Here is a 23,408-nt window from a genome sequence, read left to right as displayed (position 1 = left end):
GATACAAAGGGTGTCTGGCCTCGATCACATTCTCGCGGATTTGTGCTCCCCCTTCGTCTCTCATTGGGGAATCGAGATAGACATTACCCCCGATTTTACCCGTATACAAAGATATATAAAGTTGTATCGATGAAGTTCTAACATAGTAGGAATTCAACTTGGTGGTATAATTAGTTGATCATTATTTAGGTTCTATTTGGGTTGATGTTGAGACTTGAGGGATAAAATACCTGGCCGTGGGAGGTTCTATGCATAATCAGTAGCGAACCCTAGATTTTGAATAAGGGGGGTTAAGTTAACGACAATAATAACAAGTAGTATATGCGATTTCGAGTATGACAAACATGATTTGGTAGTTGTTTTATTTTCTTTTTGTTCATAACGCCTAGCTCGAAATAAAGTCATTTTAAGGTTGGTGATCAACTCTTTTAAAAAAGTTGGGCATATATGAAAAACATATAAAAGCCTATTCATTTCTTTTTTTTTTAACGTTTTATCAATTTAACTTAACACATTTAACAAATTTTCAAACTTTAAAAAAAAAATCAATTTATCCACTTTAAAAACTTACTAGGTTTTATATATATAAGAAATTATAGAACTTTTTGTATTTTATAATAAGAAGTAGTTATTTGCAAACAGACGACAATAAAAAAAGATAAACAAATTGCGAATAAATACCAATAATTAAAGAAATATAGCTAGACACTAAAACAAAACAATCAATAAAACAAATAATTTCAACATAAACTAAATTAAGTTAAACTAGCAAGTCATAAGTAATTTCAATAAATGTACTTGCATGTGTAAGTGATTTATAACAACTGATAACCAAAATAAATTTGTTGAAAGGTTTGATTTTTCGAAATAGAATAACTTTAGAATGATTTTCACGGAATTCAAGTAAAGAAACATGTTGTAAAAGAAGAAGTAAAGAAACTTAAAGTGAAATAGGAAATATGACAAATAGAAGACTAATAAATTTAGAAGACGTTGTGGTTGATTTGACATACAAAGCCCAATTTAATTTGGGAAGCTGGTTGCACATCCTCTGTTCCCAAACGAAAAATTAAAGTTGGGAGAGGCATTAGTTATAATCGAACACAAGACCTCACATAAAATTTGAACCACCCCAACAGGGAAATGATTCAAATAATTCTTCTATACAAGAATTTTGCTGTTTTTAAATACAATTACTAATATATATCGTATAACTTTTTATACGTGGAATATATGTGGAATTTTTTATATAATTTACAGGCAAATTTGGCCCTTTTCTCTTGTAGGAAAGGTTCACATACGTTAAGGACAAATTTAGCTCATTTTTATAATGGCATAGGTAAATCTAATCTCAAGTCTCCACTATATCAAGGAAGGGCAAATCTGGCCCATTTCACAAAGTTGAAAAATAAATATGGCCATTCCCCTGCAATCTATAATTTGATATGTGTCTGTGAGAAAGAATACGGTCATTAAATTGAATCAACCACGAACGAGAATGCCAATTTTAAATCAATATCCAATTGTCCACTGCATTTAGGATTTCTTGGAGAGAAGCATTTAGTATGAGAAAGTTGATAAAAAATGATTAGCAGCTAATGTGCCCTTCATATTGGACCTTCACTTTCTAAAAGATACATCAATATTCAAAGCCATGTTGGATTGCATCTTGACTGAAAGGGATTCACCACTAGGCACTAGCTGTGCTTTCTATCTGATAACCCGTTAATTCTTGAAAAAGAAAAAGAAAAACAGAAAAAATTGCATGATCTTTTCCTAAGAGCCCGTTTGGCATTGATAATTTTTTCACTTTTTTTGTCGAAATTAGTGTTTGGTCATAACATTTCAATTTTTACTTGAATATGAATTTTGGAATTTTTCAAAAATTTGAAAAACTTCAACAAGCTATTTTTCAAATTTTTCACTCACCAAAATTGAAAAACAATCCAAAATTATATTTGTGTGGGTCAAAATTAGGTCGAGTTTAGTGAATACAAACGGATGAGCTGAGTCTGAGGTCGAAACCAAACACGGTCCAGTGGCGAGGAGTCGCCCAGAGAAAGAGAGGCCAGTGCCAAGGTCGAGTAGAGAACAAACAACAGCAACGGTTAGAATATTCTTAGGATTATGAATAAGAATATTCCAATAAATATTTCCCTAATTGTACTTTTTTAGGGTTTTCTAGGTATACCCCTTATAAATAGGAAGAGAGAGAACAAAAGGGGGCTCTCGAGACTTTTATGGGAATACATCTTGTAAAGGGTTGACTATCAAGAATATACAAAAAGCTTGTCTTGTCTCCTCCGTTTGATTCCATTACTAAACATTCCTCTTTTATTCACAAGATCCAAGAACACTTTGCTCATTTTCATAGTCTGTTGTCATACGCTATAGTTAGAAGAAGGAATCATTCATCTCATTCAATATTTGGGTGGCAAATTCCTTCTTATTACATATAATGCCATTTGTCACATTTATTGCATGTTTTCATTCTCATATTTATTGATAGTCATTGCACATTAACTTGACATCCATTGGCTTGAACACGGTCTCGTACCATCAGAATTATTGGACTTCATATTTGGGATTTATTACATTTAACTAGGATTCACCCTTTATCTACTTATTAAATTGGTTTAACAAAATGAGCCTAAAACTTTTTGGTCAAATAATATTCATGTTCAAACACAATTCTAATTTTCAAATATTATTTCACATTAAAAAAAAATCACTTTTTTTCCGAAATTTTACAATTCTTATGTCCAAACGCTCACTTATTATTTTTTTTACGTGGAGTCCTTAATCTAAGGGATCACTAAAAGTTGACTTGAGGTTTAATAAAATTCCGCTTAGCAAAATATATTCCTCAAGATATTTGTAAACTATGTTTTTTTTTAAATTCTTTTACCACCACAATATAATTTTCTCTTATATAAAGAAGATTGAACAGTTTATATATAATTAAAAAAAAATTATTTTGACTCTATTTGCACGGCATAATTTTTGGATAAAGGGAGGTCAATTGAACCACGGCCACATGCACAACACATGATTCGAGCTCCTTCCATTAAAATTTTCATGGAAAATAAGAATAACAAATGGTTTCTAAGGCTCGAAATGTTCTCTATGTCTATAATAAAGTGTTGTAATTAATTTGGAAACATATACGTGAGAAATAAGGAACTGAATGTACTACAAATATGTATAAGAAAATAGGAGCTGTTGTTCGTTAATTGATGGTGAAAATGGGGAGATTGAAGGAGAATTGTGCAAAATATTTCGAGAACAGAGCTAAATCAAGAATTTTGCGATTGAGAGTAAATCAGAATAATTCACCATTCCTTGTTTACAGGAATTCGATTACCTATTTTCGTTAATAGTGCTTAAGACATGAGTGTGAAAAAAGGAAGCTAAGATATTTTCAACGTTACCGTTGTGTTGTTTAGTAATTAATCCAAATAGCTGTCTACCTAATCTTTTATAATATAATATATATATAATTTATGTTCTAGAAAAAAGTAAATATTGAATCTAGCCGGCTACTTGTGTAAGGGATGGAAGGTGTTAAAGTGAATATTAAAGAGATATTAAAGTCGATCCCAAATATAATAAATTAAAATTGACGTTTAATATTTGTAAATACTGAAGTTCAGTATTTAAAATATTGGTGAAGTATGTTAGAAAAGTATTTCAAGTGAAATGGCAATAGTTTTCACTAACTAATCTTTAGTTTTATTCTTCAATTGACATTTAGTCGGAAAATTTGTTTTATTTCAACAATATATTGTCCAAATGTCTACATATTTTAGTTCTTGAGAGGTAAATCTGATTGAGAATTGAATTTAGAATTTTTAACGCCTGACAGGTAAAAGATGAAGGGGTTAATTGACAAGTATCATTATTAACTACTAGCCATTTTCTCCAATCTAAAAAAAATAAATTGGTGGTTCTGTTTATCTCTTTATTGAATTTTGATAATTCTTTTGAAGAGGAAAGTAAATAATAATGAATACTTTTTTTGGTCCATTTTAATTGATTTTTTTGTTGTTTTCACACATATTAAAGCATTTATCTTTTAGAATTAATTAACAATGAAATTGACTATATTAACCTTATTTTGTTCATTGAAAATATAACAAATATTCGTAGGTTCTTTATTCCAAGAACAAGTTTGAAAACAAATATTAATTACTTTTTAATATCTGAAAAAATTAATTATTATAAAAAAAAGAATTAAAAAAAGAATTAAAGTTATTATACAATAAAAGAAATCTTGAGCAGATTAATCTGACAGTGAGAATTGAGTCTGAAAATTTGAGCTGAGTGGAGGGAAAGAGGAAGACTTTCATCGTTTACGAGGTCTTGGCCTCTTTCACTTATATAGCCTTTCTTTACTGACTCTTCTCCCATGCCAAAGCAGATTCACATTGAATTCCTCTATGTAATAAAAAAAGAAATCAATAACATTTCTTTTTCTTGTTTTCCAACTGACTTTTGGTACCTAAGCTTCGCAATAATATTGTGATTATGTTTTTATTGAGTCGAGGATCTATCAAAAAACGTTCATTCTATCTTCACAAAGTGTATATAAAATTTATTTTTATACAATATTTTTTCGAGACTCCACTTATAAAAATACACACTGAATTTATTGTTAATATTGCTCCTAAGCTTTGTAATCTATTAAAGATATATTGTTTCAAGATCTTTTATTCCAAAAGTTAAAGGCAGAATAGCCTAGGAGACACTTGTACTTATTCCAGTTTGTCATCCCGGTCCCTACACTCCATAAAGTTTTATCTAGACACTTCAACTTAATCAAAACAAGACTTTTAAATACCTCCGGAATCGTGTAATGCTCACTTACTTGACGTGAATAACAAATCAGCATGCATATCAGATTTTGTGCCAAAATAATATTATTTAACAAAATTTTAATTTCATAAACAAAAAGTAAAATAAAAAACGCAAAAAATTAAAATTAAAATTAATAAAATCCCTCCTCCCTTCTTCAAACCCACCCACTCAACCTTCTTAAAACAATAACCCACCTGCCATGGCTCCTCCACTATGAGTACCACTACTTCCTTCACTCCTCTTTTAAAGAAAGTTATCTATCCATGAAAAATACATGAGCAGAGAATTAAGTCTTTTGAATTTTGACTTATTCCTCTACCCCAATTTGGAAGGGGTGTGAAAAAAAAATTGAAAGCTAAAACCATCGGAAATGGAGGAGTCATAGAGAATGGGATGATGACATGATGGAAGAAAAAATACATACCAAGGAGAAAATCTAATGAAAGAAGGGATGAAGAAAAAGGAGAAGGAAGGGAATCTAAAGAAGAAGACGAGGAGAAGAGGCGGGGGGGGGGGGAGGCAGAACGAAGGGGGAGGGATACGAAGAAGAAGAGGAGGGGGTGCAGAATGAAGGGGGAGTCATTGCTTATATTTTTATTTTTTTAGTAAAGAAAAATTATCAGCTCACGCACCTAATGTGCATGTAAATCACTCATGTTGTCCACCTCAGCCATATCAATGCCACATAAGCTCGGTCAACGGTCAGAAGGGTTTAAAGTCTTGTTTTGATTAAGTTGAAGTGTCTTGATGAAACTTTATGGAGTGTAGGGACCGGGATGACAAATTGGAACAAGTACAAGTGTCTCCCATGCTATTATGCCAAAATTAAATTCAAGATTTCTAATTAAAAGCGATAGGATCCTATTTATCCTATTACAACTCTCGGTCAATAACATTTCTTGAATCTTTTCAAAGAAATAGCAAACAAAATTGAAATTAAAAAATAATCAGATTTACGATTGGCCGTTTAAAAATAGCCCAGTTTCAAAAGTAATCGAAATTTAGCCACTTTTCATGTAAAGATAAATTTGAGCGAAAACACTGTTCAAAACCCGAAAAATACGCCAGTATATTCTACTGGAGTTCCAGCAAAAGTATGCTTAAACTCCTGCATATTATACTGGAGTTTTAGGATAAGTATGTTCGAACTCTAGCATAATATGATGAAGCTCCAACATAAGTACACTAGAACTCCAGCATAATATACTGGAGTTCAAGCAAGTATAATTGTCTAGTATAATATACTGGAGTTTGGAGCACTAGTGCTCCAGTCTAAGCAAAATATATCGGTCCAGCATAATATGCTGGAGTTCATACACAGGTGTACCGAACTCCAGTATATCATGCTGGACCGATCTCTGTTGCAGTAAAATAGTGGCTATATTTTATTGACTTCATAAATGCTGCCTATTTTTAAATGACCAGTCCGAAAACTGACTATACCGTGCTATTTTTACAAAATTTCCTCCAAGATCTCTCTTTTGAAAAATCCAAGCCCCTTGTGGTCTCCTTTCCTAAATGACCAAACAATTCATCATTTCTTTTTTCTGTTTTTTGTCTTCTTCTAAATTATCTTCACGTGACCCTCTCTCTTTTCTTTCTTCCTCGAGACCCCCATACACTCCACTTCTCTACTAACCAAAAAAAAAAGTCCAACATCCTATGCACACTGATAATATTACTAGTTAAAGAATCTGAACCCAAATCTAGATCATAAATTCAAGGCTCCTTCTTTTTCCCCCCAAGATTCAATCTTTTCTTCTTTGCTATTCTTCATTTGAATGACTTCAGTACCTAGTAGGAGTTCATCAACATAATGTCATTTTTACCATTTTTGTCTATCTTGTTTTTTCTTGTTAGCAATAAGACAGCTGCAGCTCATATCTGCTCAAAACCATCAACTGAAGCTGAAATCTTATGTCCACCTTTTACTTCTTTTCCTCCTTTTCCTTTTTCTTCATCTCCTGGTTGTGGTCACCCTTCTTTTCAAATCCAATGTTCACCTTCACATGCTCTCATTTCAGTCAATAACTTCAATTTCTCTTTGCTCCATTTTGAGCTTAATTCCTCCACTCTTCTCCTTTCTCCACAAGAATCTGAGTTCAAGAATTGTTCTTTTTCAAGATCCATTTCAATCTCTGGTTCTCCATTTAAGGTCTCTGATTCTTCTTGTTCTAGGCTGTCTGTTTTAAAACCTTGTCCACCTCCAAATCTCCCAAATTGCAGCCACTGTCCAATGCAATGTAAGCTAATCAAGAACCCACTTTCACTACTACATGAATGTGGTTCAAGACACCATTTTGACTCTGATGAAAGATGCCAAAGTGATATTCTTGGATTTCTTGATGATTTCTTGAAAATGGGTATTGAAGTAGAATATGATGAGGATCAAGATTCTTACTTTTCTAGCTGCAAAACTTGTAGAGCTAATAATGGTGCTTGTGGATTCAACTCTTCACACCCCAAGAAACCATTTTTATGTTTTCCTTTATCTCAAGTTAGGTATTCACCTCCTTTAATTAGACAAAAAAGTGCTAATCATGTAGTTATGTTATCAATGCTCTTTCTACTTGTGTGTTTTTTAGTTGTTTTCTCAATTGGAACCTTCATTTTTCGTTCAAGAAAAAAGGGTTCAGGTTCAGAAGAAGATCCTACAATAATTTACCTTAGAAGGCATAGGTCTGCTAGTTTACTTCCACCAGTTTTCCCTTACGAAGAACTTGAAAACTCAACAAATCACTTTGATCCTAAGAGGAAATTAGGGGATGGTGGATTTGGTTCTGTGTATTTAGGGAATCTTGAAGATGGTAGGCTTGTTGCTGTTAAGCATTTGCATAAGCATTCTCCAGCTGGGGCTAAAGCTTTTTCAACAAAGTCATTCTGTAATGAAATCTTGATTTTGTCATCAATTAACCACCCAAATTTAGTCAAACTTCATGGCTATTGTAGTGATCCAAGAGGGCTACTTTTGGTTTATGACTATGTTCCAAATGGTACACTTGCTGACCATCTTCATGGAAACAAGAATTTGTACAAAAAGGGTTGTTTAACTTGGAGTTTAAGAGTTGATATTGCACTGCAAATAGCTATGGCAATTGAGTACTTGCATTTCTCTGTTGTTCCACCTATAGTACATAGAGATATTACTTCAACCAACATTTTTGTTGAAAAAGATATGAGGGTTAAAGTTGGTGATTTTGGGCTTTCAAGACTCTTAGTATGCACTGATGCAACAGTTGCTTCTGGTGATTCTACTGGTGAAGTTTGGACTGGTCCACAAGGAACTCCTGGTTATTTGGATCCTGATTATCACAAGTCATTTAGATTGAATGAAAAGAGTGATATATATAGTTTTGGGGTTGTGTTGTTGGAATTAATAACAGGGATGAAAGCTGTGGACCAAAAGAGGGAGAAGAGGGAAATGGCATTGGCTGATATGGTAGTTTCAAGAATCCAAATGGGGTTGTTGCAGCAAGTTGTGGACCCTGTTTTGGTGGTGGATGGAGAAGCAACGGAAGGGGTTGGTGCGGTGGCGGAGCTCGCGTTCCGGTGCGTAGCGGCCGATAAGGATGATCGGCCTGATTCAAGGGATGTGGTGGCAGAGTTGAGACGGATAAGGGGAAGGGCAAGAGGAGTTGGAAGTGGTGGTGGTGGTGGTATATTGAGGACTTCAAATTCTAGTAACATGGTGGTTCCTGATGGACTAGGTTTAATCAACTAAGTCTGCATGTTTTGGTTGACAGAGTTAATCGTTACTTATATTGATACACTTGGTCTATATTTGATAGTATAGTCGCAATCTGCCCGACTATTGCACTAATGGGAGGTAGTCGATATCTATAATAGAAGAGTCAAGCTGTGCATGATATTTGTGTTAATGAGAGGTACCAATTATCTCATTGAATAATCAGTTGTGCACAAGTTACTTGGAAAAAAAAAATGCAAATGTGAATTACACATGTGGGGTGGGGGTGGGGGTTTGGACTGAAAAGGTGTCAGGTGAAGTTTTGTTTGATTGTGGTAAAATGGAATGTGAATCGATCCCACTTTCTTTAGTGTTTGTTTCTTACATACACAACCCCTCGTGAATTTACTTTTTGCTTTTTGACTTTACCTTGATCATAATTGAGAATGTTATTACTCCCAAAGCTCAAACAAGATCTTGAATACTGTTTTGGACAATAAATTTGTGCATTATCAGATAATGCTAGGTTGATTCTAATTCTGAGAAAATAATGATAGCCCTTTTTCTCAATAGAGATCTTCTCATATCTAAAAATACACTACAATTTTTTTAACCATTAGTTTTGGTTCAAATGTACAGAAGGAACTTAGTCTATCAGACACTTTGACATGCAAAAAAGCTAACTTAGCTAACTTGAAAATACTTATATTAAACTATCAAGAAGGTAGAGTGTACCAAGCATCTCACTTTCGCGCAAGGTTCGGAGAAGAATCGCACCCTAAGGGGTATAATGTAAACAACCTACCTAAAACAATCATTTCTACTATATAGGAAAAGCTATAGTATTGGATGCTCTTTTCATACCAAAACTGCAATACTGACACTATTTTCATGTCCTTTTCAACTAAAAATTGGAGCCATCTAAGTTTTAAATATTTGGGAAACATGGTTTTGACTTTTTCTGTTTACAAGTATGAGCAGGTGTGGGGAGAAAAGCAAGTTATTCAGGCAAAAAGGAACAAGAAGTAATGTAAGGTCACCTCGTGAGTTAAAAGAGTACAAGATTATTGGCCAACATTATGGCACAGAACTACCATACCATGTGCCATGTTAAGTCTTGTATACACCGATAATGTAAAAAAAAATCACTTTGTAATAATTTCAGCTGAAATAACATGTTATTGTTTTGTTTTTCAAGTAACAATATCAAACTTGTTTTGAAAAATTAATGTTGTGAGTTAACTCAATTGATGATGTGAAACATACAATACACAAAACTTAAACTTCAGTCCATTTATTTAAGATTTCAGAACTTACATCTTAACCTGCACAGAGTGTCTCCAGCTTCCAACGATAAAATTGGCTCAGGGGACACTGCTTTATTTATAAATACAACAGGGAGAAAATTTACATTTTAGCACTACTCAAATTCTAGAAAAGAGGAATACAAGTGAAATATCACTAATATTGATAGCTATCTTCCTCTGCTGGATTGATTAATTGAAGTATGCCGCTTCCAATGCCTGAGCTTTTTTGCCTGCATCTATTGCTTCCTGCTTTCTTGACATTGAATAACTTTTTTCCTGCACCAAGAAGCAACAATAATACAAGATAATCCAATTTACTGCCTCTGATAATAGAGTTCTCAATCTATATAGTACATGGGACTTGAAAGTGGTCAGGTGTACTGAGACTTCAGGTCTAATTTTTAGACTCTAATATACTGGTATAGGTCTGTGCCTGATCCTTTGACATCACAAGGTGGAATTTTATAGAAAAAGAAGTCCTCCAAAGGAAATTGCACCTCTCAGATTCGCAATTAAGACTGCAGCTATATCCCCATTTAATTTCATTTCATACATCATACACCTCTCGGCTGTTTTCATTCGAGCCGTGGAAACAAACTCTTACATAAATGCAGGGTAAAGCTGCTTACAATAGACCCTTGTGGTCCAGACCTTCCCCGAACCCCGCGCATAGCGGGAGGCTTAGTGCACTGAGCTGCCATCTTTTTTAAACTTAGGGGCGTCAAATGCGCGCTTGACTGATTTTGGGTGGGTCAAAATAGTCGATGTCAATAAATGGGAGGGTCTTTGACCCGCTCAAAAGTTACTTGGGCTGCAATGAAGTGGTTCAAGGTGGGCTAAAATTTGGGTCATAGTCTAACCCGTCCAACTCTTACAACAACAACATCCCACGTGTAGGGCCGTCCAACTCTTACCAAGCTTTAATTAATATGTGTTATTTTCTTATGAATTATTTAATTACAAAATAAGATTGTTTTCTTTTTTTTATGGTCATATATAACATACCAAACAAAAAAGATTATTTTAAAGATATTTTGGCAAAGTAAATCAGCCCAACTTTAGATAGGGTAAGTTCAACAAATAGGCAGGTCAATGACCGGCCAACCTTGGTGGGTCATATTTTTCTAGGCCAATTTTGACACCTTTAGATACACTGCAGGACTTCTAACTATTTTTCCAATGAGACTAATCATGACTAGTGCTTGCAAATGGGCGGGTTGGATCAAATATGGGTTAGGAAAAAACCCAAGCCGCCCATCTTTTGAACGTATAAACTCACGGATAATATGGGTATTCATATTTTGTACCCATATTTTTTACAAGACTAAAATTATTATCGTGCAAAATGGTGTCTAGACAGATAATGTCTTGTCACACGAATTTTATAACCAAGAGGAACAACTACATGCTTACATCTAGAATGCCATATTTTTTTTACCAAATTAAACTAGGACCAAATACATAAAAGAGAAAACGGTAAACAATAACAGAACATAGGAACATCACTTAATGCATTTATAATCACAACTTCATTCATCAATAACAAAATGTGGGCATCTGTATGCATTTATAACAAGTTTCACTTGAACCAAAAGGTCCAAAACCAAGGTTATCCAAAATACTAGCAAAGTATAATCACAACTTCATTCATTTTTAAACAGTCTTACATAACCAAAATAATTACACTTTTCCTAAACTGAATCAACAAATACATAATTGGATTTGCTTTAATTCCTTGATGCAACTTCTGAATAAAAAGTCCTCAAAATTGAGACACATTCCACAGAATATATCAACAACAGTGTGCATTCTAGTCATCATCATTCGCATACTTTCTCTCCCCTGGTATTTTCACACAGCAATGCAAAGTACAATGTAAAGTAAAGAGATTGTTTTCTTGACAAACAATAGGAAAGTATTTAGACCAATAAATAAAGTGCCAAAGTGAGTGTTCGTAAGTATGAAATATATTTGGACCTAGATCTCAAGTTTGTAATGTACATGGATTCACGTCTTGACAAAGGGGCACGCATATTGGAGATGCCACCAGAAGCCCAAACATGAAAGCAGATAATATGATCGCATCCTAAAAATGATTCAAATTAAAATCACCCCTGCAAACAAACAGAAACAAGATCATGATAACTTTAAAGTTAAGCAGAACTTAGGAGGAAAGATTTCGTATCACACAGAATACGACAAGTAACCTGATAATTCGCAGTAGATGCATCATAAGCAAATAGTTTAGATTAAATCAATGAAAAAAAAACAATAAGGATGCACCATCCTACACTCTTCTTTCACCAATTCTAAATTTATCAAACACAAAGGCCAAATCTTTCCAACTATCTTTACCACTTTCAGGTCCAAACATAGAGTGAGTACAAAGAATATTAAAATGGGTAAGGCAAAACTTGTAAAAAAAAATTATCGGGGAATTCTCTAACAAACAAAACATTAATAAACAATGTGTTTCTTTTAAGTTTTTGAATTGGAAGTGATTTGAACACAAATTCGTAGAATAACATCCGCAGGTTGCTCACAAGGTCATGTGGATCTTGAAAAAATGAAACACCTAAAGAATGTTCAATGTGTGTTTAATTAATTTTTCCAGATCCACATGACCTTCTGAGCAACACCTTGATGTTATTTTACGTTGTGCTTCAATTATTTTCCCAGAACCTGTGCTCAAATCACTCCCAATTCAATTGCTTAAAATAAATACATTATTTGTTGATGTTTTGTCTGTTAAAAAATTCCCATATAATATTTTTTTAACAAGTTTTGTCTACCTATTTTGATATTCTTTGGACTCATCCTATGTTTGGACCAGAAAGTGGCAAAAATAGTTGGAAAGATTTAGCCTTTGTATTAGATAAAGTTAAAATTGAGCAGGGTGTAAGATGGTGCATCCTTATTGCTTTTTTTTCTTTCTTGATCTAATCTGAACTATTTGCTTATGACACATTTGCTGCGAATAATCAGGTTACTTGTCGTATTCTATGTGATTTGTAATCTTTCCTACCAGGTTCTGCTTAACTTTGAAGTTATCATGAGCTTGTTTCTGTTTGTTTGCTGGGGTGATTTTAATTTGAATCATTTTTATTATGGTGTCATATTATCTGCTTTCATGTTTGGGCTTCTGGTGGCATCTCCAATGTTTGCGCCCTTTGCCAAGAGGTGAATCTATGGACATTAAAAGTTTGAAATCTAGGTCCAAACATATTTCATACTTAAAAACATTCACTTTGGTACTTTATTCACTAGTCTATCTTTCCTAATGTTTGTAAGAAAATAATCTCTTTACTTAACCTCTTCCTTTGTATTGCTGTGTGAATGTACCGGTGGAGAGAAAGAAGAGCAAATGATGATGACTGGAATGCGCACTGTTACTGACGCATCAAACTTTTGTGCCATTAGAAACTTATCAGGACATTAAATGCTGATTGTTGACGCATGGGACATTTTTATAGCTGGAATATGTGTATGTAGATACTTATAATTGCATATGTACATGAAAGAACACTCTTTGTTGGTACAATATTCCATTTACCTTCATATTATTACATAAAATTACTGCCGAATTTGGAGAAACTAAAGTCAAACTAAACTGTAATTCCTCATCATCAATTTGTCTTGTTGAGGCATGTCAGAAAAGATTAAAGGTTTTATGTGAGGCAATTGACACTACTTGGATTAGGAGTGACAAAACCTAAGAGATGGCAAGGAAAAAGTGCAGTTGTTCCTGAACAATCTATTCAGCTGAAGCCAAAATTATGGAGCAGCGAGCTAAGACATACCAGGAGGCGCCATAAGAACGGGGTTCCTTCCCTCTTCTTTAGCAGCTTCTCTATCGCCTGAATAGCTGTGAGTTCCAAAATCGCAACTTAAGCATAAGTGACTACGACACTTTTAAGTGAATATCAAAAGGTACTAATCCCAAAAAAAAAAAAAGGAAAAAATAAAAACAAAAGTTGAGGTTCACTGAAATGGTATACCTTTTGTAGCTTGACCACTGTTTAACAACATAGTGATCCAAACTTCATTGAAAACATCAAGCTGTTCGTCTGATGCTCCAATAATCTGTCACAAAGTCGTATTTACTTATCATACATGAAAAAAATAGAGATAATGCTAAATAAACTATAGAATTTCCCCCCTGTCATCCCAAACTACCTTGTAGTTAATAGCATCAAATGTCTCGTCAAGAAATTCTAACGCGCGTTCATTTTCACCCTTGCCATATTCAAATAGAGCTTCTGCAAGCTAAAATAATATATAAGGAAAGAATTAAAAAGTTAAAGTGAATGAAACAGTTTCTATCTATCATATATCAATCAAGCAACTAATACATGCATCAATATTTCAAACTTGTGATAGACCGAGTCACTTTAAAAGGCCGAGTCATAAAAATAGTACTAAAATCAATTGGAAAAACCTTCTGAAAATAAAAAGTCTATGCTATTGAAAGAGAAAAGAAACTGCGAGGTATGAGTATATTTTCTCCAAAAAACTATTCAGAAGTTGGTAAATACAAAAAAGAAAAAGAAAAAAGAAAGGGACAAACCAGCATTGCTCGCTGCATATGTTGTTGTTTTTTCTTGGTCACGTTGGAAATTCTACAGGAAAAAGAACAAACTTTCAAAGTGAGTGGTTGGATAGCCTGGTCTATGAATGAAAAGAATGGCTAAATTTGTTCTGACCTGGATTTCAAACCCTCGAGTAACTCTTCCGCTTTAGAAACTTCGCCTGTACAAGATAGGGCCCACACCACCAATACATCCAGGTGCCATTCAAGATGCCAGAAAGCCTAATATAGAAGTTTTTCTTTTTAGTTTTATATTTGGTAAGGGGGTAAGGGAGGGATTGCTCAAAAGCACGTAGTGATGCGTAACTTAAATCACTAAAGGTCATTGCAGAAAAGCATAAATATATGAAATTTGTTCCTACATTTCTTCATAAAGTCTTTGACTAGTTAAAGGTGCTAGCTTGTTTAGCTGATTTTTCACTTCTAATATAGGAAAGATCTACATAACTCCAACTAAAGTGCATACACATGCAATTATGGTGTAACCTAAAAAGAGAAATTAATATGCTTCTGCACCTGAACTCACTTTATTTGTGAGACAATCAGCTAGGATCTTCAAACGATCCCCAAAGACATTAATCCCACCTCGTACATATACCCGGAGTAGCAAACCAACAGCATTCAAGTACACCTGCATGTTTCCAAGAACACTGCAACTCTCAGCAAGTATTATTGAAAGAAGTTGTTTGACTACAAACCACTAACTTACTTCAGCTGGAGAGGCATCACTTCTTTCCAACTCTTTCCAGATGTTCTGGTCATACACATCTCTTACTTTTTCCATGGGAGAATGACCTTCCAAATAACAAAGCGCGACGTGCCACCAATTGTGTGTATACCTGCAATATCCTAATGGTTAGCTTTTAAAAATTATAAAATTCAAAGCTGAACTAGTATCGGATTCTGCGCATACATAAAAGATGACAAAGAACTCCAGGTTCTTGAGCACTTCTCCATAAATTGTACTGCTTCTTTAAAACGACACTTGTACTGATAAACATGACAGAGCTGCAAGGAGATTGTCATGAGAAAAGTAAAAATATCATTGAATGAATAAATGAATTTCCTCCAGCCGCCAACATATTTGCATGTATTTAGACGATTTCTTCAGCCAATCCAACTAATATTAGCCGTTTCACTAGCAGATATCAGCTAGAAAGGAAAGAGTAACTCACAGCATGATGTGTCCAGGCATCTTCACTATCAATCTCAAAGCCTTTGTTTGCAGCTTCTTCTGCATCTGTGTATCGACCAAGTTCTAATAGGGAAAAAGCGAGCATGCCATAAATGTAACTTTCTTGTTTATTTACTGATAGGACCTGTAGACAAAATTCAAGAAACATGAATTCATTTATATGGAAATGACTACAATAGTCACTCCTATTAAATCTCTGGATATTATGTCAGGCACAAGTTATTTATTTCTTTTATATTGCCTAGGAAATTAAGGAAGACATCAAGGCGATATTCAATTATGAACCTGCTCAACAAGTTTCAGAGACAAATCAGGGCAACCCATGTAGAAACAAAGCACTTGAGCCCTTTTAAGAGAGACCAGATCTCTTGGGAAATCCTTAAGCAGCTGCAAATAGGTAATGAATTATCATTATCAATCAAGAGATTTTGCCAAAGATCATAAATGATGACACTGCCTATTATCCATCCGACCATGCCTGTCTGCTTTTTGATTAGTCCATCTTATTATCCTTATGGTTTTAAAGTAATATTTTCGCTAATTACGCCACAGACCAACCAAAGCAGATATGACACATTATTTTCAGATTCAACGAAGACCGAATGTGAATTCATCAGAGCATAACTTTTCAAGATTAAATTGAATTAGGACTTACATAACGAAAAGAGTTGTCAAAAGAAAATAAAGAATGGATAGAATAATTTGACACACTATGTTTTATTGAACATACTAGCAAATTGTAACTATTACAACTATCGATAATCAAAAGCTGATAAGACCCCATAAATAAATATCAGCAGAAATGAATAAAACTTAAAAATAACCAAATCTATGAAAAAGAAGAACACTTCAAACAAGCAGCAAAAAAAGAAACAAAAAAAGAACCCACCTTAAAGTGTAGTTCAACAGCAACATCATCATCTCTATTTGGTGAAATCAAACAATTGATTGCATCAAAAACTACCTTCTCATACAAGCTAGCTTGTTCCTAAACAACAAACATTAACAAGACATAAGTAAAACTAAACTCCCAAAAATACAAAAAGATAAATGAAAATTACCAAAATATGCGAAAAACAAAAGTTAATAAAACTGTACAAGATAAGACTTAGCAGCTTCAAGAAGAGGCATAGCACGTGAAGAATCAGCAGAGGAAAGATAATGAGCAGCTAAAATATTAGCCAAAACACAATTTGGGTCTTGTTTTGGTGCTTCTAATATTACTGACCTCTCTCTTCCATAACTAAGTACCTGAGCTCAAGAAATCAAAGTTCAAATACAGTAAGAAGTTATACACTTCACATTAACTCAATATCAACAAAAAAATCTAATCTTTTTTGCTGAAACTGATAAAAATTAAAGAGATATGAAAAGGGTATGTACCTGATGATAATAAGAATTAATGGAAGATATGCAAGAATCAGAATTGGTCTTTACTTCATAACCCCATTTATCTACTTTTAATCCTTCCATTTTTTGAGGGTTTTTTTCTTTCAAACTTGGTCTGCAGCTGGTTCATGAAAATGGGGAAAACTTTTTTTGCCTTTGGGAAAGTTACAAGGAGGAGAGATATATATAGTAAACTTTAAGCGGAAAAAAGAAAAAGAAAAAACAAAAGGTTACTCCGTCCGCCAACAACAACAATAATAATTACCCAATCTTAAATAAGTTAGTATTAAGTACATAAATCTCATTTCTTTCTTTAAACTTAACTCATATCATATCATAGTCTTATTAAAATAATACAAAAGCTTTTTAATCAGTCTCAAATATTTATATTACTCCATCCATGTCTATTTATGTATCTTTTCTTATTTAAAAATAATTTATCTTTAATATTTTTACTATACCTTAATTAATTATTTTAAAATCATGCAATATTTATATTTTATTTTAGACTATAAATTTTAAAAGTCTTTTTTTAAAAACTTCATGCGTGGTCAAACGTTTACATCATTACATAATTATTTAAAAATAATTTAATTTTAGTTTTATCCATTTATATCCTCGCAAAAGTTGATGCAACTCATTTTCGTTCACAAATTTCAAAAATTAATTTTAATATAAATTGCATATCTCATCAAACATAGTAAGTTGTTGATAAAGTTATTATCATGTGATCAGGAGGTCACGAATTCGAATCGTCTTGTAAAAATATAGGATAAAGTTGCGTAATAGACCCGTATGCTGTGACACTTCCGCAAATAATGCATTATCTTTCTTGACTAGGATAGCAGATAGCTTTTGATCTTTTGTTTCTTGAGTGACAGCTGCATATAACGCCTTTATTCTTTGGATCCAAACATTTATTAGTATTTATCATATGATGAATATATCTTATCCAAACTAATTTGATAATAAAAAGTAGAGTAGCAATTGTTTGTTATTAAGTATGGGTTTGGGTTCGGTCTAATTCAACTGTTTTGGTCCACCCCATGTATTTGTCTTAAAAAATTCATTGAATATATATAAATTATTAATTTAGAATCCAGTAACTTGAAAGTACTAGAACCTCGAACCCATCTGATGGTAAGGCATTGTCTTAAGAGAGCATTCAAAAATGCATATTAGTACAATTTAACTGTTTAAGCATATTTATATTGAGTTCAATTTCAAAACACTGAGTTATGTTGAATTATTTATGTATATATAATTTTATTTATACTATTTTAAAAACGTATAATTGAATTCACTAAGAAAGAAAGTAACAAAGACTTATTAAACCATGTCATCAAAAATTATAGAAATTCGAACTAGTAATAAAAGTAAATTGAAATTATGACCTCTAAACTCCTGTTTATTGAATTGACATATTGAATCATTTAATTAACGTTGGGATGACTCAAAAGTGGATATAAATAATTCCCGTTCCATCTAAAATGATTGGTAGTTCTACTTACTACATTTGTATATGACACGATGCTTGTACTAAACATTTCAAAAAGCTAAATATTACTAGGCGTTTGGACATAAGAATCGTAAAATTTCGAAAAAAGTAAAAAAAAAAAAAAAAAAATAAGTGAAAATGGTATTTGAAAATAAGAGTTGTGTTTGGACATGAATATAATTTTGGGTTGTTTTTGAATTTTTGCGAGTGATCTTAGTGAAAATTTTGAAAAACAACTTTTTGGAGTTTTTCAAATTTTTGAAAAATTCCAAAATTCATTTTCAAGTGAAAATTAAAATTTTTATGGTCAAACACTTATTTCGAAAAAAATAAAAAAAAATCGGAGAAAGTGAAAAAGTTTCATTGCCAAACAGGCTCTTAGTGTCACATAATCTAACTAGGGAAATTTTCATAAAGCACTATCTTTTAGTAGTAATTAGCCATATATAGATACCATTTGCTATATTACGGATTATAGATACATTTTATGTGGTTATAAGTTGTATTTGATGTATTTAAGCTATTGTATTCATGAATACAGTAGTAAAAATAGGCATGAATCAGGGAAGTCCAGCTAATCAGTTGTTGTATTCGAGTGTATTCGACTGTATTCATGGAGTGAAACATGGGATTATAGCTGGATAAATTATTGTATTCGACTGTATTCACGGCGTGAAATAGGGGATTACACTGTTTTTAGAATGGGAAGTGAATCAATTAACATAATAGACTCCTAATATAACTCAACAAACTCAATTATAACACAAATTTTGTATTTTCAGTTATAAAAAAGATTCTCAACTGAAAAATATCCCATAAACATAGCAATTTTCAGAGAAATTATATAATACATCTGAATACATAAATTATATTAATTAAAAAAAACTTATGAATACATTCATGGCATATAGCGAGACAGTGAATACGATGAAATACATAGAATACAGTGGGATACATTGAACTACAATGAAAAAAAAACAGAGAATACAATAAAATACATGGAATACAACGAGATACATTGAATTACAATTAAAAAAAAGACAATGAATACAATGAAATACATGAAAATACAGCGTAATACGTTGAAATTAAATTGAAATATATTAAAAGAAATGTTCTTCTTCATCGCGAAAGATAAAGTTATTGCGTTGATGTCACGTAGAATTGCTCTGGATTGATGAAGTTGATTTGAAACTGAATCAGGGGAAGGCAAATCAGATGGACTACCAAGAGAAGTATATGTCAAGACCTCAACAAAATGTGCAGCAACCATTAGAAAATTCACTCAAATGCACGACTCACTGTATATATGTCTCGGCTTTGGGCAAAAGGAAGAGTTTAGTCTTGATGAGGGCACAATACGACACTTGCAGGTGTATGTATCTGATTAAAACTGATGCAGAATGGTGCTCTAGGACTTCAATAAATTTGTAGAAAAGAATTGATTTTTCCACGGCAATTCATATGCTGAAGTGTTCATATTCCACAGAATTTGCATAAGATCTGGAATTGACACATTCTGTCATTGGCACTAAAACAGCCGTCGCAAGCGGCGAAGATAAATCCACAAATCCTCCTTCCTCATGCTTCTGCTTCACTACCCTAAGAGTCATATGTGAAAATTGCTCATCAAAATTTCCACCCTTTTGATTCTCCTTAATATGAACCTTTATCGGCGGCAAATTCATAGAAGACATAGACCCAAACTGTTTAGAATCTTTCATACTTGCATATAATATCACCAATAAAGTGTTTGGTTACCTTTTGAATCTTTCATACTTTGCACAAATCCGGTGGAAGGAGGAGGAGATCGGAAATTTTAATGGGATGTGGGAAGAGAATGAGATGTATCAAAGTAGAGAGAGAAAGAAAATAATGTAACTGATTAGTGTATTTAGTGGCTTAGGGCTAGGAGGTAACCAAAATTAAATATTTTGCTATAAACCTTAAAAGGTATCTATAGAATATAATTTTTTTAAATGGTATTTATTTAAAATAAATAAGGTGTTAACATTTGCTATATGAGGTAAAACTTCCATCTAACTACCCTATATAGCCCCTCAAAATTTTAGTAGCCCATATTTTTGGCCATTGACACAAAATAGCCATCCGACCCAAATATATTACATCTAATAGCCCAAAATGTCCATTTTGTATACTTTTTGTATAGTGATAGTCTATTTTGTATATTTTTTTGTATAGTGATTGCCTATTTGGTATATATTTTGTATAGTGACAGTCTATTTTGTATATATTTTGTATAGTGACAGTCTATTTTGTATATTTTTTTGTATAGTGATTGCCTATTTGGTATATATTTTGTATAGTGACAGTCTATTTTGTATATAATTTGTATAGTGACAATCTATTTTGTATATAATTTGTATAGTGACAGTCTATTGTATGGTGACATTCTATTTAGTATATTTTTGTATAGTGACAATCAATTTTGTATATATTTTGTATAGTGACGGTCTATTTAGTATACTTTTGGTATAATGACAGTCTATTTTTGTATATATTTTATATAGTGACAATCTATTGTATATAAATTGTATAGTGATAGTCTATTTTGTATAATTTTTGTATACTGACTGTCTATTTTGTATATATATTTTGTAATATACCAATATTCAAAAGAAATGCTCTCCGGTCTAATATATAATCTAAAATGACTTTTAAATGTTAGCCTCATATACAATTTTTTATGAAAAAGCTGGTCCAAAAAAGAGATTGATAAACTATTCATGTTTGATATGTACGAGTTGCAACAGAGGATTGGGAGAGTAATTGATACTTGGAGGCCAAATGGGAGCCAACACTCTGAAACAGATTACAAAGAGAAAATGACAATGATCAGAAAAGACACTGCTGACTTATGATGAAATGGAAGGTTTCAATGAATTGAATACAAGATTTATCAAATCTCAGCCGTTGTAGTATTAATATTAATGGTCCCCAGGCTCCAGCTTCGACCTCACCACAAATTATGAAATCGAAATCAAAACCCAGTCAATGTAACCCACTGTGTGCTAGATCTCGTTGGCTTTAGATCTGGACGCAAACTCAAACACCAGTGACTCTCCATTAAATCCGTCTACTCTTTCTTCCCGTTTTATTTATTGCTTTTGGGGCTTTTTTGATATTATGAAAATCTAGATCTAAAAGATGGTTTGCTTGCTATTTGCAATTCCGGCGACCGTGAATTTCCCGGTGAAGCTTTCCGGCTAAACCATTTTGGGCCGAAAATGCATATTGCAATTTGTGGCTGGCGGCTGATATTAATTTCTAGCAGATGGCCATAAATGAAGTTTGTTCTAATCTTAACTATAACATGATATGATCTTCCTTTTTCTTTAACAAGCTAGGATAGGAAATATCTCACTTCCATCAGAAATTAATGAAATGGAACAACTTTGTCTTTTGTCAATTGGAACAAGAGCTAAAATTCAACGAGGGGCCCTAATTTTCAAGATAATAAGCTATTCACGTGTCGAAGATCTCATAATTATTTGGTTGCAATTGTATGGCTCAAATAGTAATATTATGGCTTTCATCGAGTAGCTTTTATTTTTTATTGTATTTCAAATGATCTCTCATCCTTGTGTTGGTTTTGATTAGAGCCGTCAAAATGGACTTGGCCCATGAGCCCAACCCTGCCTGCAACTTGGGTAGGGTTGGATTGAATTTTTTTTAGCCCATTTAAAACTGAGGCTTATATGCCCGGCCCAAATCAACCCGCTGGCCCTTTAAGCTTGACCGAGGTTGGGCCTGGGCCGGCCCGTGGGCCAAAAATTAATTAAATTCAAATTTAAATATTTTTAAAAAGTAAAAACTAAAAAAATATTAACTATAATCCTCATTTTCCAACCTTAGATTGCTCATTTACTCTTTCATATCAACTATAATTTATATTTTTGACATGCATATAGTATGACAAGATTAGTTTTTCTTTTGCTTAATTAACAACGAGTTAGGAAAGTTTTAAGTGGTCAATAATAATTTTTTATTACTTTAAGTGGCCAATAATCAGTTTGGTTACTTTAATATGTTATTAATTATTAAATTGCTTTTCAGTATAGAAAAATGTCAAGTTTTAATATCCAAAGTAAATTGACAAAACTAGCAAATTTCATGAATTTTAAAATTTTATGGACTATAATAATGAAAACAACAAATAATGTTAAACCTAAATTAAAAACCTTAACATATAAACTTATTGAAGCAATTTCCGAACCTAAGGAAAGTGAAAGAAAAGTACTAAAAAAATATTTATGTAATGTTAAAAAAAGAAGAGCTAGAGATATAGAGAATTTGTATTTCAATTACGAGATTCCTTGTCAAATATCAAGATTCTTGTACACTCTAGATAAACAGAAGACGTTCATATGATTAAGAAATTATGTCACAAAAAAATATCTAGAGATTTGAAAAAATATTTTTTTCTAAAAAAATTGAAGGTAGCCTGCGGCCCTCTTAGGACGGGGCTGGACTAGCCATTTTAAGGCCCATATAGATGGAGGGTCGGTCCGCCCTAGCCCACCAAATTTAAAAGCCCATGAGACTTGGGATGGGCTAACCCGTTTTGAGAGCTCTAGTTTTGATTTCAATGATTAAGCAAGCTATCAAATCAGAAATTCTTTGTCGGTGACATAGGAACAAAATTTGGTTACCATTTACCAACATTAGTCCAACCTAGTGTAGAAGACTACTGGAACTCAATAGCTCAATTTTACGGTCCTAGGAGTAGGATATAGCGATGACCACAGCAGAAGCAGAGCTAAGATGCTTCACCAGACAATCTTTATTACCCAGAAAGAAAATGATCAAATAAATCTAACACCATGCTTTAGTTTGCATTAGCAGCTTCTCTTTTGGCCAATGTAACT

General features: G+C 33.0%; 2 protein-coding genes across 2 annotated transcripts; one reads left to right on the top strand and one right to left on the bottom strand.

Annotated features, from left to right (window-relative positions):
* The first annotated feature begins 6,434 nt into the window (after positions 1–6,434).
* On the top strand, positions 6,435–8,917 carry LOC104220801 (LEAF RUST 10 DISEASE-RESISTANCE LOCUS RECEPTOR-LIKE PROTEIN KINASE-like 1.5). The gene has a single exon (XM_009771741.2). The coding sequence runs from the start codon at positions 6,674–6,676 to the stop codon at positions 8,576–8,578; it is 1,905 nt and encodes a 634-aa protein (XP_009770043.1). The 5' UTR covers positions 6,435–6,673; the 3' UTR covers positions 8,579–8,917.
* Positions 8,918–9,810: 893 nt separating this feature from the next.
* On the bottom strand, positions 9,811–17,195 carry LOC104220802 (uncharacterized). The gene is made up of 14 exons (XM_009771742.2): positions 17,016–17,195; positions 16,731–16,883; positions 16,522–16,620; positions 15,918–16,019; positions 15,613–15,756; positions 15,351–15,445; positions 15,147–15,276; positions 14,964–15,068; positions 14,553–14,659; positions 14,417–14,468; positions 14,026–14,115; positions 13,848–13,932; positions 13,650–13,714; positions 9,811–10,125 (listed from the first exon to the last, which is right to left on the bottom strand). The coding sequence occupies exons 1-14, from the start codon at positions 17,103–17,105 to the stop codon at positions 10,039–10,041; spliced, it is 1,404 nt and encodes a 467-aa protein (XP_009770044.1). The 5' UTR covers positions 17,106–17,195; the 3' UTR covers positions 9,811–10,038.
* Positions 17,196–23,408: the final 6,213 nt, after the last annotated feature.

Source organism: Nicotiana sylvestris, chromosome 10 (assembly GCF_000393655.2).
Source record: "Nicotiana sylvestris chromosome 10, ASM39365v2, whole genome shotgun sequence".
NCBI classification, from domain to species: domain Eukaryota; kingdom Viridiplantae; phylum Streptophyta; class Magnoliopsida; order Solanales; family Solanaceae; genus Nicotiana; species Nicotiana sylvestris.
Note: the sequence above shows the minus strand (reverse complement) of the source record. Positions and strands in the feature narration are given on the sequence as shown.

What these genes read in the sequence shown, in the direction of transcription:
- LOC104220801 (XM_009771741.2), top strand. Translation starts at nt 6,674, where the DNA reads ATGTCATTTTTACCATTTTTGTCTATCTTGTTTTTTCTTGTTAGCAAT.
- LOC104220802 (XM_009771742.2), bottom strand. Translation starts at nt 17,105, where the DNA reads ATGGAAGGATTAAAAGTAGATAAATGGGGTTATGAAGTAAAGACCAAT. An exon ending in AAGCTGCTAAGTCTTATCTT is followed by an intron (nt 16,621 to 16,730) that starts GTACAGTTTTAT and finishes TTTGTTGTTTAG; the next exon opens with GAACAAGCTAGCTTGTATGA. An exon ending in CTCGAGGGTTTGAAATCCAG is followed by an intron (nt 14,469 to 14,552) that starts GTCAGAACAAAT and finishes TTTTTCCTGTAG; the next exon opens with AATTTCCAACGTGACCAAGA.